Raw genomic sequence first — 15,140 nt, 5'->3', positions numbered from 1 at the left:
CAAGTCTACCTCCTCCACGGGTCCCCATGCCCGTCCGTCACTCACCCCCACATAATGTTACTCCGAGGGTTTCGCCATGCCGAAGCCCCCTCTGCCCCCCCACCCCCCCCCCCTCCGGCCGCCAGCCTCTCGCCTCCGACTCACTCCCCAAGTGCCTGGCCACACTCCTCTCTGGGTACCTGTCCCCCCTGGTCGCCCTCACCCTAGAAAGCTTGTTCCTCCTCGCTTTCCTACGCTGCTCAGAGTTCACGTCTTCCTCCGCCCGCTACGACCCTTCCCGTCACCCTACCTAGCCTGTCTGACGTCACCTTCCACTCCTCCAATTCCCTCACTTTCACCCTCAAACACAGCAAGACAGACACTGAAAGCCATTGCTGATGCGCAACCTCTTTTTCTCATTTAAAATGTAAAGTCTGTAAAGGGGGAGTGGGTTTACCCAGGCTACCACTGTACCATTCTGAGACCAAGGCCAAGCTATTTTCTTAATTATATAGACAGAACAAAAAGCTTGTACAATTGTCCCACAAATATTTATTGGCAGTTTATCAATGAACTGATCTGATTCTGCATTCATTAATAATTAAAAAAATGATAGCGCAAATCAACAAAAACGTATCTGCTCTGCAGTATAATGGCAGTACATTATAGCAATAAAATAACAATAGAAACTGTAAAAAATAAGGGTACTAAAAATACAGTAGGCTAGTACAACTCAACTTCACTCAGTTTTTAAAAACTGGTTCTAGCCTAGAATTAAGAAGTGCAAACGAAACCCAATCCCCCAAGCTGAATATATACTTGGCCTTTTTATGCTCAGTGCATATGAGCCCACTGAGGAGAAATAACTTAAGAAATCAAGAGAGGTTGCCAAAAGTATCAGTCCAACCATTCAAGAACAATCAAATGGAATCCATAGAAGTGGGAAAAGGATGAAGAAAATGCAACAAAGCATGGTGAGGCAATGTCTTAAGAGTGCTTGCATATGGTCGCCGTTGTGTAGAACCCTTATATCTGCATATTTCATTTTGTCAAAATTGTTTTGTTTTATCATAAATGAATGCCCTTTTTATACAGGAATAGTCAGAATGTGTCGTTATACGAACATTTTAGAAAATGTTTGCCTATAATGACCTCCCCAAATAGTATACGTATGCCAGGTTAAAAGTGTTTATACCACATTGTTGCTATGCCAACTAACTTTTCTGTGTGTCTCTCTCTCACTATGCAAATTAAGTAGGAATGCAAAAATAAATATTTTAAATAAAGTGGTTGAATGTGAGTTGTATACACATTTAACCAATGAAAAGTAATAAGAGCTTGTGACTAAATAACTACATTGGATCCATTGGAACACAGGTTCTGTTTTCCATTTCCTTAAAAGTAACAGTCTTGGACATACCGGTAAATGTTTTCGCTGGACAGCACAAACCGTGTCAGTCTCTGCTTCAAATTGAATGCATGCTCATCAATAGCCAGTCAGGCACTTCGGCAAAAACAGCAGCTAACTGGATCACCGAATAGTGATGTCGTTAGGTGGGCTAAATTAATGTAGCTTCTTCTCTAGCTCCCCAAATGGTGCTGGTTCTTGCTCTGGAATGAGATGAGTCATGTCAAGTCCATGGTAGTAATGTACGGATCTACACTGCATGTGTTGTGCATCCTCAAACACTGTAAAAAGCTCTCATCGACGAAGCTGCGTGGAATCCAGTGGAGGAATATTGACTACAGAGTGTCACCGTTGTCTGGTTTCTACCGTCTCATCTTGGCTCGTGGTCAGTTCTTAAAAGCTCCACAGCGGCTGGCTCGGCAGATGAAGTCTTTGAGCATATTGCCATCGATCTGCCAGAAGGCAGTAGTCTGGGTCACCTCTGTCAAGTGGTTCACACAGAATTTAAAGCAGAAGTCCTCCAGGTCCTACATTTCAACAAGGAAAACACAAGAACAACAAATAAACAAGTGGAACTATAGCAGCTTGCGTTATCCTAAAAGCCTGGACTCCCGTCCACAGTCCCAGCTGTGGCCTTCAAATATATATCTTAAGCTTTAACGTCCAAAGATAAATTATGTTAACGTCTACAGCAGCACCACTCATCAATAATATCAGTTTTAGAACAAGTGTTCAATCACAAAAGATGTGGGACAAATATATCAGTTGAATCAATCAACCATGCCGTTCCCATGTGGTTCCCAAGGTCTATATGATTTGATTTTTATACATTTCTTTATCTGATTTTATGGTTATTCTGACCATGGTTCATGTATTGTACCTCGTTTTTAATCCTTTGTGGTCCATATGTGAAGCATTTTGTAAAGCCTTTCAGAAATTAATGTAGTTTAGTAATCACTCAACAGGCAGAATGTTTTTGTATCTACTGCGTGTCGTTGGCTTCCATTGAACTCCATGTAAACGTGGGTCCCGTAGAGACTGACCTCTGCATCGTAGCGCACAGCCGCAGAGAGCAGAGAGAAGGCGTTCTCCACAGTGATCCCCCTCTTTATGATGTGCTGGCACAGACGTTTCAGGTGGTTTTCACAATATGACGTGGCCAGGTCCAGCAGGCCTGAGAGCGACAAGACAGATGCAGTTAACAGGTAGGTAGTTTGAGCGAAATAAATGGTTCATGCCATGGTAACCATGACCACCGACTAATAGGGTATATGCACACAGAATAACTCTGTTCCTTCCTTCACCAATACTACTTCCTTTACCAATGATAACTAATTAAGGCCATTCTGGAAACTCTGCTACACCAATGGGTCTCAAAGTGTCCTTGAGTGGGTTCCAAATGGCAAATACGTTTGTGTAACTCTGAGAGTGTACAAATGGAAGTGTAAAGGGTCCGTAAAGGGTCCATTTGTTAGAACCATTTGGTTCTAACATTTTGTACACTCTCAGAGTTATGGGGTCCTTAAAATGTTAAAGTTTGAGAGCCACTGTACACTAAATGGAACAGAGCCTTGATTAGTATCATCGCTAACACCTGTGAAGGAAGTAGGGAAGGGGCCCGGAAGCAAGGTTTTTGAAAAAGAAGGTAAGGAAGCCGTTGATGTAACGATACGCGGCCACCATGACACTATCATACACGATGTTATATTTTTGTTATATTGTTATTTTCCAGAAGCGATTACATTACAAAGGTCTCAGTCATTCAGAAATTGTGTTCGTTCATGAGCTGGTCACTGGGCTTCCATCGAACTACCGGGTGTAGTTTGGCTCCCACGGTGCGACGAATCTGCGGTCTGGACTTGCATGACAGCGGAAAACGACGTTGGTGTCTTTAACTTATTTTTCATATACCTTGCCCAGAAGTAGGAAGAGTTCTTTCCAAAAATGGCTGCTGTGCATATAAACTATTGGCCCATCGGTAGAGCACGGACTACAGCAGTGGTTCATAGACTTGCTTCTTAGGACCCCTGGTACAGCTGGGTTTCCATCCTATGGTAATTGGTTGCGTTCATCAGGCGTCATTGAAATTCTAGCTGTCGAATCAGGAACTAGGTCGACCTGGGTCTCTCTAGGCGAGGGGTTCCCAAACTGTGGTGCGTGCACCACTTGTGGTGCATGAACTTGATTGATTGATTGCCCTCTAGGTAAGGGGGTGTGTGACATGAAAAGAGTAATAGAGCACCGAAGTCTGGTGTCAATATCGGCAGAGGGCGCTAAGTCCACGGGTTCATGTACTTTTTTGCATTTAGATCGCAGTGAGGCGATCGCATTTAGATCGCCTCACTGCGTTTGAAAAATAAACAAATCACCCAGGCCGTTTCACTCATATGGATATGAAGAATCAACTGAATGAGCGAAAACGGAAATGTTACTGCTGCAGAATTAGTTACATTTTCGCTAGAAACGGACTGTATCATATACGACCGACTGTCGTACACGATACAGAGACAGCTCCCCGGCAATATCGCCAGGACAGTTTGTTTATTTTTAGACCACAATTCATATATGAGACCATTTTAAGTGGACCCAATGTTATTCTCCATAGAGAAAAACTTCCATGAACCAGGGGATGAGCGAGTTACACCAGGACTTCGGCGCTCTATGGTGGTTTTATGGCGTTATTTAGCACAAACGGCAAAATCTGGTAAACCACTGTTGTAAGGAGATGTATAGAGCAGCTGCAGGAGTACCCTACACCAGCTGCATGTCTCTCAGTGCAGTGACATTCTGTGATTATTTGCCATAATCAAATTTTAAAAATGTATAACACACAGCCAAAAAGGTTTGGGGACCGCTGTTCTAGGTGAATACAATCAACTTAGGATAGAAAACCAGCTGCGTATACAGGATGTGAAGGTGACTGACCAATGGCATCCTCAGGAGGCAGTTCCACGTTGTCCGTGTAGAGGAACTCCAGGAAGGAGCGATACACCGGATAAGAGAACTGATCTATCTCGATCACTTCCTTCATGTCTTCAGTCCAGTGGGACTGGAACATGGATCTGAAATGCTCACATCTGCAGAGAGGCGGGAGGGGTTTTTTCATACGTTTTTGTTTTTACATTTTAACCAAACTGATACATGCCTTTAACCCATTTAGGGCGGTAACCCCTTTTGGTGTTTTAAGCATTATGTTATGCTTTAGCTGTTGAAAAATAGCAGATCTACAAGCTTGTGAAACAAAATTGTGAAAAAGTGGCGCAAATCTTTGCTTCTGGGGCCAGTAGCCAAATACATATATCCTTGACATGAAATATTGAGCACCACTGATATAGAAACATTAGGTTTTTCAGAAAATTGTCATGATTTAGAAGACATGGGTTCAAATAAGACTATAAAGAATTTTAAATTATGTAATCGTGCCAACCCCTTCCAGCCAAACTTACACCAGCTTATTTTAACCCTTGCTTTAAAGAAAAATATGGAATAAAGGATTTTTCTACTTGAACTGAATCTAGTTGCCTTGGACCTTCTTTAAGTTCGCCACCATTATTCTTCCTTCCACTGCCATTATTTTTTCTACAAAATGTTATAAAGAACTCTTGTCCTGAACCTTACCGAATCTTGAGAATTGCTTTGTGGACATGTATGTATTTGCCATCTACACTGAATTTAAGGTCAGCTGTCTCAGGGCTGTCAAACTCTTTCTTCAGTGACTGGGCCACAGTCAGAAAGTCATCGTGCTCTGGGGAGAGAACGCACATGCATACATTGGGTGTCATTAATCAGATTTGATCATTGTAAAATAAAATTGTAAAAGGTAGTGTAATGAATGATGCCACGTAATGGCATCGGGGGCTTCCCTGTGTGTGTGTGTGTGTCCATTTCAGCACGGGCGGCTAGTGCTGTGTGACCTGGGGTTTTGCACTATACCTATAACAACAACAGCATAGTCGCACCGCTCAGTTCACACAGGTGTGATTTTTCTTTGCCTGTAAGGTTTTCTGCCCCATGTGTTTTGTTGGCAACTTATGTCACAATGCACATAACTGCCGTATGTGGACATACCAATGTGTTGCCACTTTCGCACCTTATTTTTAACCTCATGTGAATGCTGTAACTTCTCATGCGTGTGTGTGTGTGTGTGTGTGTGTGTGTGTGTGTGTGTGTGTGTGTGTGTGTGTGTGTGTGTGTGTGTGCGCGTGTGTGGTATATACACAGTTTGTACATTTTTGTTTCTCTTTTTTTACATCAGACAATGACAAGCCCCGGAGAAACTCTGTAGCAATGCTATGGACGTCCTTACCCATGGAAAGCAGTCTCCACATAACCGAGGGCGTCGCAAAGCAGCCAAATACATCGTCGGTGCAGCTGAAGTGCGTGAGGTGAGGCAGTACGATGGACTGGCCCCTGCACTGGCCCCACATGTACACCTGGCCACTCTGTGTCTTCGCAGCTGATGTATGTGTCGAGTGGCAGGCAGCAATCTCCACAATTCTGTCAAGGATAGCAGAGGTGAGATGTCAGTGTCAGGCCGTATCACGATCATTACATTTTACTTCATTGTCAAACAAATAACTGCTATGAACGATTGAAAGTTTTCCATTGAACATTGGAACATAAACATTTCTGTTTGGCTTCTAGGCTTTGAAAAAGAAACTGGTAAGGCAGATATGACAACTTAAAAATACAAAGAAATGACTGACAATAACAGATACCAATAATCAAATGAACGTAAGTACTATGCAAAGAAAGCGCCCATTTTTTATCGATTCATTCTCAACATTAGTCAAAAAGAAAAGATCTTATGAGCTGCTATTGCCACTATTTATGAAAATGTATGAACATTTTTCAACATGGAAAAGATGATGATTATGCAAAATAATTGTTAATAAATAATTACGAATAATCAAATAATATGATTATTATTATGTAATAATTGTGACAAGTCTACTAGTCACTGTGTGTTCGACAGACTGACAATTGCACATGTGTATTGAGGTTGTCTTTCACCTCTCTTTCTCCGACAGGATTTGCACAGGGCTGAGCTGATTGCTCTTGTTGCCAGTGCCCAGCTGTCCATATGTGTTGGCACCCCACGCAAACAGCAGCCCTTCATCCGTTAGTGCGAGGGAATGTGCGTAACCAGAGACAATCTAGAGCAAAAGAGTACAGGTGAGTCGAGTGCATAAAACCTAGCATTTTACTCACCAAGATATCTTTGAACAAGCCAAAATATGTCTACTTTAGAACATTTACATTTACATACTTCCCCTTGCAGTTGCATTCACTCCTTAACCACTTCAGCCCTAACCACACCAAAGGATCACCATGCAACTCCTTGGGTCCAAACGGTTGCAAGGAGTTAACGCTAAAACCGCCTCGACCCTTTGGTGTGGTTTGGGCCATTGAATTCCATGCGTTGAATCACTAGGGACGACGCGCGTCAACACGTGTCAACGTGCAACAGGACATATCACACCGCAGGGACAACGCTAAAACTGTCTCGACCCTTTGGTGTGGTTAGGGATTTAGGCCTGATTTACTTTTTGCTGTACAGTGGTGCCACGTGGCAACGGCAGCTGATCTACAAGCTCGCAACGCATCACAACAACACGTGAGCTTGTTGATATATTTTCAAAATAATTGCCCAAAACAGAGACACCAGGTTAAAGGTGGCCTTTGTGGGACCATACTATATCTTTTTTGGAGTAACTCCACACACACACTTGCACGCACACATACACACACTAAAAAAAAAGAAACCTTAAAAAAGTATGTAATTTATTCTAATTGTCGTTATTGCAATTTACGAGCTGCGTTCGCTTCCCGCGTTTCCGCGTCTTACTTGTAGATAACTATATATTTACTGGCCACTGAAACTAAAGTATGCTGACTTTTTAATAAAATAGCACAGAACATTTAAACAGTGACAGTGTCTCACCTGTTGCACACAAAAACCTTGTAGGGCCACTAGGCGGCATGGAGTGAGTTGATTCCCATTGTTTCCCAGTCCAAGTTGGCCATTCCCATTATAACCCCAACCATATACCTGGGGAAACAAAATGTAATTATTCCAGTGTTTGACAACAAGCAACAGCGTTATCAGCTTTACCGCAAATTAGGTACTCTCCTACTCACCTCTCCATTGTCAATCAGTGCCAAAGAGGAGGTCTGACCACAGCTGATACGGACTGCTACCTTGTTCTGCAGACAGTTGGCCACTCTCCGAGGTGTGGGCTGGTTAGCTGTGGAGCCAGAGCCCACCTGGCCACAGTTATTGTAGCCCCATGCATACACCTGTTGGGAGGGCAGATTAGAAAGGAGGGGGGGGGAAAGATTAGTTACAGTTACATTGTAGAATTCATAAAGTTGTTTTCTCGGTTTGGTATAATGTGATGTGTTACAGTGTTCTTTTCCATCTCTACAGTATATAGTACTGCTACAATCCATATGGGGCTGTATTTTGCGTGTCTTAAGTACCAGGTCTTATTCCCTAACTTGAGTAAACTAAAGACCTGGAGGCGTGATCAATGCTCTTTGGCCACTCAGAATAGCCAAATGGCATTGATCACGCCTCCAGGTCTTTAGTTTACTCAAGTTAGGGAATAAGACCTGGTACTTAAGACACGCAAAATACAGCCCTAAGGGCTGTATTTTAGAATAGCCAAATGGCATTGATCACGCCTCCAGGTCTTTAGTTTACTCAAGTTAGGGAATAAGACCTGGTACTTAAGACACGCAAAATACAGCCCTTAGTCTCTACTATGAGCTCTACTCCACTTTGTGGCTAAACTGTTCCCGTTCGATTTTCTTTATTGGAGAAGGACCTCAGTCAAACACTGGCCATATACAGGAGCCTTTGATTATACAGACCTATTAATTCATATAAAACATAATTTTAACCAATGTGTCTAATTTTAAGCATTGGTCTACCTTAATAACCGTTTTGTCCCAACCAAAGGTACTGTAAACCACACCAATGCAACTCATTGAGTTGCATTGGTGTGGTCTACCTTAAAAGAAGTTTTGTCCCAACCCAACCCTTTGCACACCAAAGGGTCGTGTTGGGACAATACGGTTTGGGCATAGTACTTACGTTCATTTGATTATTGGTATCGGTATCGGTTATTGTCAGTCATTTCGTTGTATATTTAAGTTGTCATATCTGCCTTTGGGCTTTAGAGATGAACCTAATTGAATATTCTCGGCCCATTCCGAAGTCTGCCTTGCCTTTCTAGATCTATAATTGGTAGTAAAAAGATATACCGGTACATGTTTTCACTGTATCATTTTTCCTTTTTAAATGAAGTTACCAAATGAAACATTTTAGCCTGTCATTAATAAATACAACACATTTTAATTGGGTCAAATGTCGTTTGTTAATAAGCATTTAATTTGCAGTCAAGAGGTCACAGAGATTTATGATGCGCCATCCATGTTGGTTTTTCCTTTAATTTGTCCCTGGGAATTAGCTGTGCCCAACCAGAAGAAGAAGAACAAAGTAGTTGGCTAGAATAGGTGCACATGGAGCAAATTAAAAAATAAATAGGCTTTTTCTTTAGTTCATGCATTATCTTTAGTTCAAGCTTTATTGAAAAAACAAATAACTACTGCAGTTCCCGAGTAGGCTTTATCAAGGTATAAAAACGACATGCACCTTTCAAGGCCAATCGAATAAGTTCTGGGTCCAAAAATAAGTGAAATTGAAACGGCACATTTAATCTGTCAAAAGGTTATGTTTTGAGTAACACAGGCGCCGCTATCTCAGACTTCTGTCACAGGAAAACTGGAAGAGTATGGGTTACTTGAAACAACAATTTTTTTGCTGATTTTGGTGTGTGGATTTTTCCGTTTCAATTTCACGTGTTATAGCAGTTTACCACATCCTTACCATGATAAATGCTATTGCCTAAATTAATTTGAGGCAAAAACATTTATTTTTGCATTACGGCATGCTGCTCGACAGAAATGTGTTTTGATCCCTTCAGGTCACTCCACTACTTGCGCAATTTGCACAATAAAGGCTTTATAGCACAACCTATTTGTACAAATGTTGTGATTGAGTGTCGGCTCCAATAATGGTCAGTGGGACAAAGCACTGCCTCACAGAACAGGAATCAGAGCAGAGACCAAAGCTGGATTACCTCTCGTAAATGCTTTTCTAACAGCAAAGAATTATAATGAGTGAGGTATGTGCTGTAGAATTGTGTTATAGGCCATACAACTTGATTCGGATGCATTGCACTCACCTCTCCTGAGTCAGTCAAAGCCATAGAGTGGTGAGAGCCACAGGCTACCTCTGTGACCTTTTTATTAATCAGGTTGGTTGACACAAGCACAGGAGACACTCCCTGGTTGGTGGTTCCATTTCCCAACTGGCTGTAGCCATTATGGCCCCATGCAAATAGTTCTCCCTCTGAAATGTAAGATTGTTGTTAAAATCATGTCTTTAGCACTTTTAAACCCATTCTGCATTTAACAAATTCACAGATTTCCCCCAAATTGAATTGCATTTTTTATATAGCGCTTTTCCAAGTGCTCAAAGCTCTTTAAAATGGTTCATTCATTAATACATCGGGAGGTGAAGGGGCGAACAGTCGACGCAAGCGTCCTCACTTCCCACATTCACACACCAATGGTGGCAAGCTCACACCGACCGACTCATTGGAGGCAATGTAGGGTTCAGTGTCTTGCCCAAGGACACTTTGACATGTGGACAGGAGGAGCCGAACCTGCTCTACCTCCTCAGCCACAACCGCCCAAAGGACTGTTACCTTCAGTGACCAGCAAGATGTGGGGTCCACTGCCGTAATTCAAGCTGACAACCTTCCTTCCACTCAGAAAGTCCAACTTCTTGGGTACAATGGTGCTCTGGCTGTCTCCCGTTCCCAAGCAGTTACTACAATTCAATCCAAACACATACACCTGGGGGGAGGGGGGAGGGATGGTGCGAGAGACATGGGTTACTGATAATCATGTCAAAATGGTGTGACAGCCCCAAAGAAAGCAAATTATGTGGATAATAGTTATTCCCCACTCTTATTCATAGCCTGCTGTGAGTAGCAGTAAACTACTAGTGCTGCCAGGCCATTGCATTCTCCTCCCGCTATGAAATAACCCATTACAACCTTGCAAACAGCGAGTGGTTGCAGTGGCACCACATTTTTTCAGAAATTGAAATATCTTGCAATTTATTACATTTACAAGCAAACAAGGAAGTCAGAATTCATGTAAAAACTTGGTTAGCAAAACTCGTGTGTCCCTCCCACACACACACACACACACACACACACACACACACACACACACACACACACACACACACACACACACACACACACACACACACACACACACACACACACACACACACACACACACACACACACACACTCTCCCCTGTTGACATTGAACTCTCACCTCATCCTCGTCAGTGATGTAAATGACCTCATTGGCAGATGTTCCATACACACAGACCTTCCGTATGGAACAAAGCTCCTGGGGCCCCATCAGGCTGAAGAGGGGCCATTTGGTCACGTCCACCATGGTGTCCAGCTTCTCAGAGTTTGTGGTGAGTGATGGTTGCCTCACATCAAGGGCAGGGCAGGGGAGAGGGGTAGGGGGAGGGAACAGGTAGGCAAACGTGCCAGTATCCCCTCACCTTGTTGACAAGGATTGGAACATAAAGAAAAGAAGAAAAAAGAAAACCTTTAAATGCTTATGCCAATAAGCCTCTTGCTTGTGGACATGTGCTTGTGGACATCCACAATGCTACCGTTAAGCCTAACCACAGTTAATCTGGACTGTAAATTAACTATAAGAAAGTACACTGCCAATCTGCCATTGCCAACATTGTTTATCTTTCCGTATTACAAATCAACGATGCACTGACCAAATGGGCCCATATCTACCGACAGCTTGGATAAAATTCCTCTCACATATCTCAAATTTGTTTTAAACAAATAAATAGGATATGGGAGATGTTAGGTATTCAATACCTAACATCTCCCATAGCCTATTTTGAATACAATACCTGGTTGTATATGAGAGCATAATTGCCAGATGCTAGACGACTGACAGCGTGGGAAAGCTGCGCGACAATTTATTCAAAACACACCCTAGAATAATGGCGTTACGTAGGCTACATACAGCAGCTGTCAGTCGGCTAGCGTTGTCCATTGTTAGAAATGCAGTACTCAGCAAAACAATAAAGTAAAAGTAGAGCGATAGGTCAAGCTAAGCTAAAAGAGGCTAAATGCTATCCCCGTCGGTGGCATTTAATGCGTTAGAGAGGACAACGATTTAAGGTTGAAATGACGACATGAAATGTTAAATTTCGATTTTAATCCACCTGCTACGAAATACGTCCTTCTGTGATGTTGACAGATGTGATGATCAACCATAACGTTACCGTACTGGCGACGTGCTGCAGTTGAGAGATATTCAGAGGGTTATGTTCTTCTGACTGAGCTCTATGCTGGTCCTGAGTCTGTTTGCGGAAACATCAACTTACCACGTGATCAGAAAGACAAGAATAATCAAAGACCGACACACATGAGTTGAGTTCCTTTCAGCGACATAGGCTACTAGTAAATCCCATGCTTTAGTTTAAATAGTCATTGCATTGCTTCCACGGTTCCATATTATGTTATGACATTGTTTTGAAGCAGCAGGTTATTTTTCAACAACATCGATGTCCAACCCCCTCGTTGGACTCGTTCTCCCGGTCGAATTCACATGACGTAAGCGTGAACTTTTTTTTGAGTGGTGCCACCACTGCAACCACTCCAAAGAACAGCTGACACGAAAACGCGTCATCAGAGCGGAGGGAGGGGCGTCAGCTGCGACTCCGCGGCTCCGCCCACCCCCCAGGGTAAGTTGCGATTCGTTCACTGCAATGCAATTTGCGGCATTTCCAAAACAATATTGCGCAGAGTAGCGATTATCAAACGCATTTGCAATGCCATACGTTGAAAGATCTGTTGCCCGTGGACAAGGCACGTTACCTCCGCAAGTTAGATATTATCGGCATAGATATCTGATGTTTGTCCGTATGTGATTAAGGATTGGAAAAAGTTGCATTGGCAGCCATAGAAAATTCTGCCCAGGGTAAAAAAACGGATGTGATGTTTTTGGGAGTTCCTGTCTTGTTAAAAAGCTGGATGTGACGTTTTTGGGCGTTCCTGTCTTGTTTCGTGTCAGTAAGCCGTGCATATCCACGGCTTCCCAAGCCGTGCATGCCTATAAACCTATTCCCACTATAGGCTGAGGAAGAAATGCCACTTGACAGTTTTCAAATCAGCCTCATGGTGGCGCTACAACAGGCGTCTCTCTCACACACACACACACACACACACACACACACACACACACACACACACACACACACACACACACACACCACACACCACACACCACACACACGACACACCACACACACACACACACACACACACACACACACACACACACACACACACAAACCCAAACAAACATGTTTAAATTACTCCTAAACATTTAGCCTAACATCACACACTCTCCTATCCTCCTGGTGGAGACCTGTGCCCAGAAGGGCACTTTTTCTAGTTAATTTCTGCATTTTAGGGCCCATTTAACCATATAATGCATTTCAATGGCAAAAATGGCAGATCTGCAGCAGTGTCTTGAATGAGATGTGCTGTGAGTTTGCATATCTGCTATTTTCCAGCATAGGACCGTTGCACTGTGCAACTTGCACAGTGAAGTATAAACAAGGCTTTAGGATTTATAAGTAGTTTTTAGAATCCTCCTCAGGAGCATATCCACGGATATTCCGTGCATATCCACGGATATTCCAAGCCGTGCATATCCACGGCATGCCTATTCCCACTATAGGCTGAGGAAGAAATGCCACTTGACAGTTTTCAAATCAGCCTCATGGTGGCGCTACAACAGGCCAAGTTGCGTCACACACACACACACACACACACACCACACACACACACGCACACGCACACGCACACGCACACGCACACACACAAACATTTTGCCAAACATATACACACTCTCCTATCCTCCTGGTGGAGACCTGTGCCCAGAAGGGCACTTTTTCTAGTTAATTTCTGCATATTTTAGGGCCCATTTAACCATAATGCATTTGGATGGTAAAAATGGCAGATCTGCAAGTTCAGTGTCTTGAATGAGATGTGCTGTGACTGTGAGTTTGCATATCTGCTATTTTCCAGCATAGGACCGTTGCACTGTAGACTGTATGTCTAGTAACAACAGGGGGCGCTGTTGCACCACTCACTTCAGACAGGTCTGATTTTTTTCTATCTAGAGCAGAGCTGATCAGAGGAGCCAGCTCCTACTTCAACACACAGGTCAAGAGAGAAAGAGATATTGTAAATATTGTAAATGATTTGACTGAAGTGAACATGCACCAATTAACTTAATGTAATTAAAATAAACAATCATATGTATTTGGCCCCAAGCCCCATATATTGAATATTAAACCTTAACTGTCGTAACTGTCAAAATATATAAATATGTATTTGGTCCCCCCCCATTTGGTTCCCACAGGTGCTCACTCTTCCGGATAGCGCCATACTAGCACATATAGGTCTAAAATCAGACCCGTCTGAAGTGAGTGGTGCTGTTGGTTGGTACTGTACTAGTGTAGGCTATACTGTAGGTAAGCAAAGCAAAGTTCTTTGTTTACCCAGGGAAGTGGACTAAGCTCGAGATGCTTGTTTACAGCCACACCTTGCTCATAGAACATTTTATGGTAGGGGTTCAATGCCTTGCTCAAGGGGACTTCAGCGGTGGTAACTTTAACGTGCCGGTCCGGGGTTCGAACTGGCGACCTTCCGGTATCAAGGCCGCTCCGCAAACCGTTCGGCCACTGCTGCCACTAGGTCTACGGTGCTGCGTTGCTACTCGACCATTGGGTCATGGCTCTTTAGTCAACGGGTAACGTACTGTGCCTTTGGAATGGGGAACCCGCGGGTTCACCTCCCAGCCGAGGCTACATTGGTGGCAGCGGTGTGTATGGGTAACCTCTATACAAGTATGTTCCCGGGCGGCGACCTTAACCTAGTAGCTCCGTCAGTCTCCCTGGGGCGGCGGTCCCCCCAGTCAGTCCGTGGAGCCTAGCTGCTGGCTGGGAATACTGGACTACTCGCCCCGGTGCTTGCCCGTTTTTCCTCCCGGAACTTTCCCCAGTGAGGGGGATAACTTTGTATATGCTATTGGCTGTTTGTATTCTTTTTGGAAAAATATAAAAAGATACTCCTGTGGAAAGGCTATATTATTTGACTTATATTGAACCTATAAACAATTTAGTATTATTTAGTATATGTAAGGTTTTGCCCCCTCAAATGGTACCTCGTCAGATAATCCCCACATATCCTACAACAACTTCTGTGAACAGACTTCACTGTAGTAGCTTTTCCTAAATTATAGGCTATTTGTACTTATTTGTTCTGCTGTCATGAAAGTTTATAGTTAGAGAAATTCAAAGTCCAGCCGTCTGCTGTCCAGCCTCTCCCACCCCTCACTGGGGAAAATTCTGGGAGGAAAACAGAAACGGGGCGAGTAGTATTGTTACCCTGGCGGGCACGCGTGGACGCACTTCCAGGTAGGCTATACAGTGCTGCTTTGCTACTCTCCCATTGAGCCATGGCTCTTTAGTCGACTGGTAACGTACATGCCTGACTGCCTGTGGCTGTGGTCTCCCAGCTGAGGCTACACTAGTACTGTACTGTACAGT

General features: G+C 43.4%; 1 protein-coding gene across 2 annotated transcripts; it reads right to left on the bottom strand.

The window, feature by feature from the left end:
* Positions 1 to 508: 508 nt before the first annotated feature.
* rcbtb1 (regulator of chromosome condensation (RCC1) and BTB (POZ) domain containing protein 1) lies at positions 509 to 12,025 on the bottom strand. 2 transcript variants are annotated; one of them, XM_083776156.1, is made up of 12 exons: positions 11,742 to 12,025; positions 10,811 to 11,051; positions 10,165 to 10,315; positions 9,640 to 9,806; positions 7,529 to 7,687; positions 7,332 to 7,439; positions 6,401 to 6,543; positions 5,694 to 5,884; positions 5,006 to 5,132; positions 4,313 to 4,464; positions 2,431 to 2,561; positions 509 to 1,914 (listed from the first exon to the last, which is right to left on the bottom strand). In XM_083776156.1, the coding sequence occupies exons 2-12, from the start codon at positions 10,934 to 10,936 to the stop codon at positions 1,774 to 1,776; spliced, it is 1,596 nt and encodes a 531-aa protein (XP_083632282.1). In that variant the 5' UTR covers positions 10,937 to 11,051; positions 11,742 to 12,025; the 3' UTR covers positions 509 to 1,773. The 2 variants fall into 2 exon arrangements, with proteins under 2 accessions (XP_083632282.1, XP_083632283.1); XM_083776157.1 differs by having other exon boundaries at positions 11,807 to 11,867.
* Positions 12,026 to 15,140: the final 3,115 nt, after the last annotated feature.

This window comes from Protomyctophum parallelum (assembly GCF_964188405.1).
Source record: "Protomyctophum parallelum genome assembly, chromosome: 11".
Classification (NCBI taxonomy): domain Eukaryota; kingdom Metazoa; phylum Chordata; class Actinopteri; order Myctophiformes; family Myctophidae; genus Protomyctophum; species Protomyctophum parallelum.
The sequence above is the reverse complement of the archived record's forward strand: the minus strand, read 5'-3'. Positions and strand labels throughout refer to the sequence as shown.

Coding starts and splice junctions, on each gene's coding strand:
- rcbtb1 (XM_083776156.1), bottom strand. CDS start 10,936: ATGGTGGACGTGACCAAATGGCCCCTCTTCAGCCTGATGGGGCCCCAG. Junction 10,316..10,810: donor ACATCACTGACGAGGATGAG/GTGAGAGTTCAA, acceptor CCCTCCCCCCAG/GTGTATGTGTTTGGATTGAA. Junction 7,440..7,528: donor CACTGATTGACAATGGAGAG/GTGAGTAGGAGA, acceptor TTGTTTCCCCAG/GTATATGGTTGGGGTTATAA.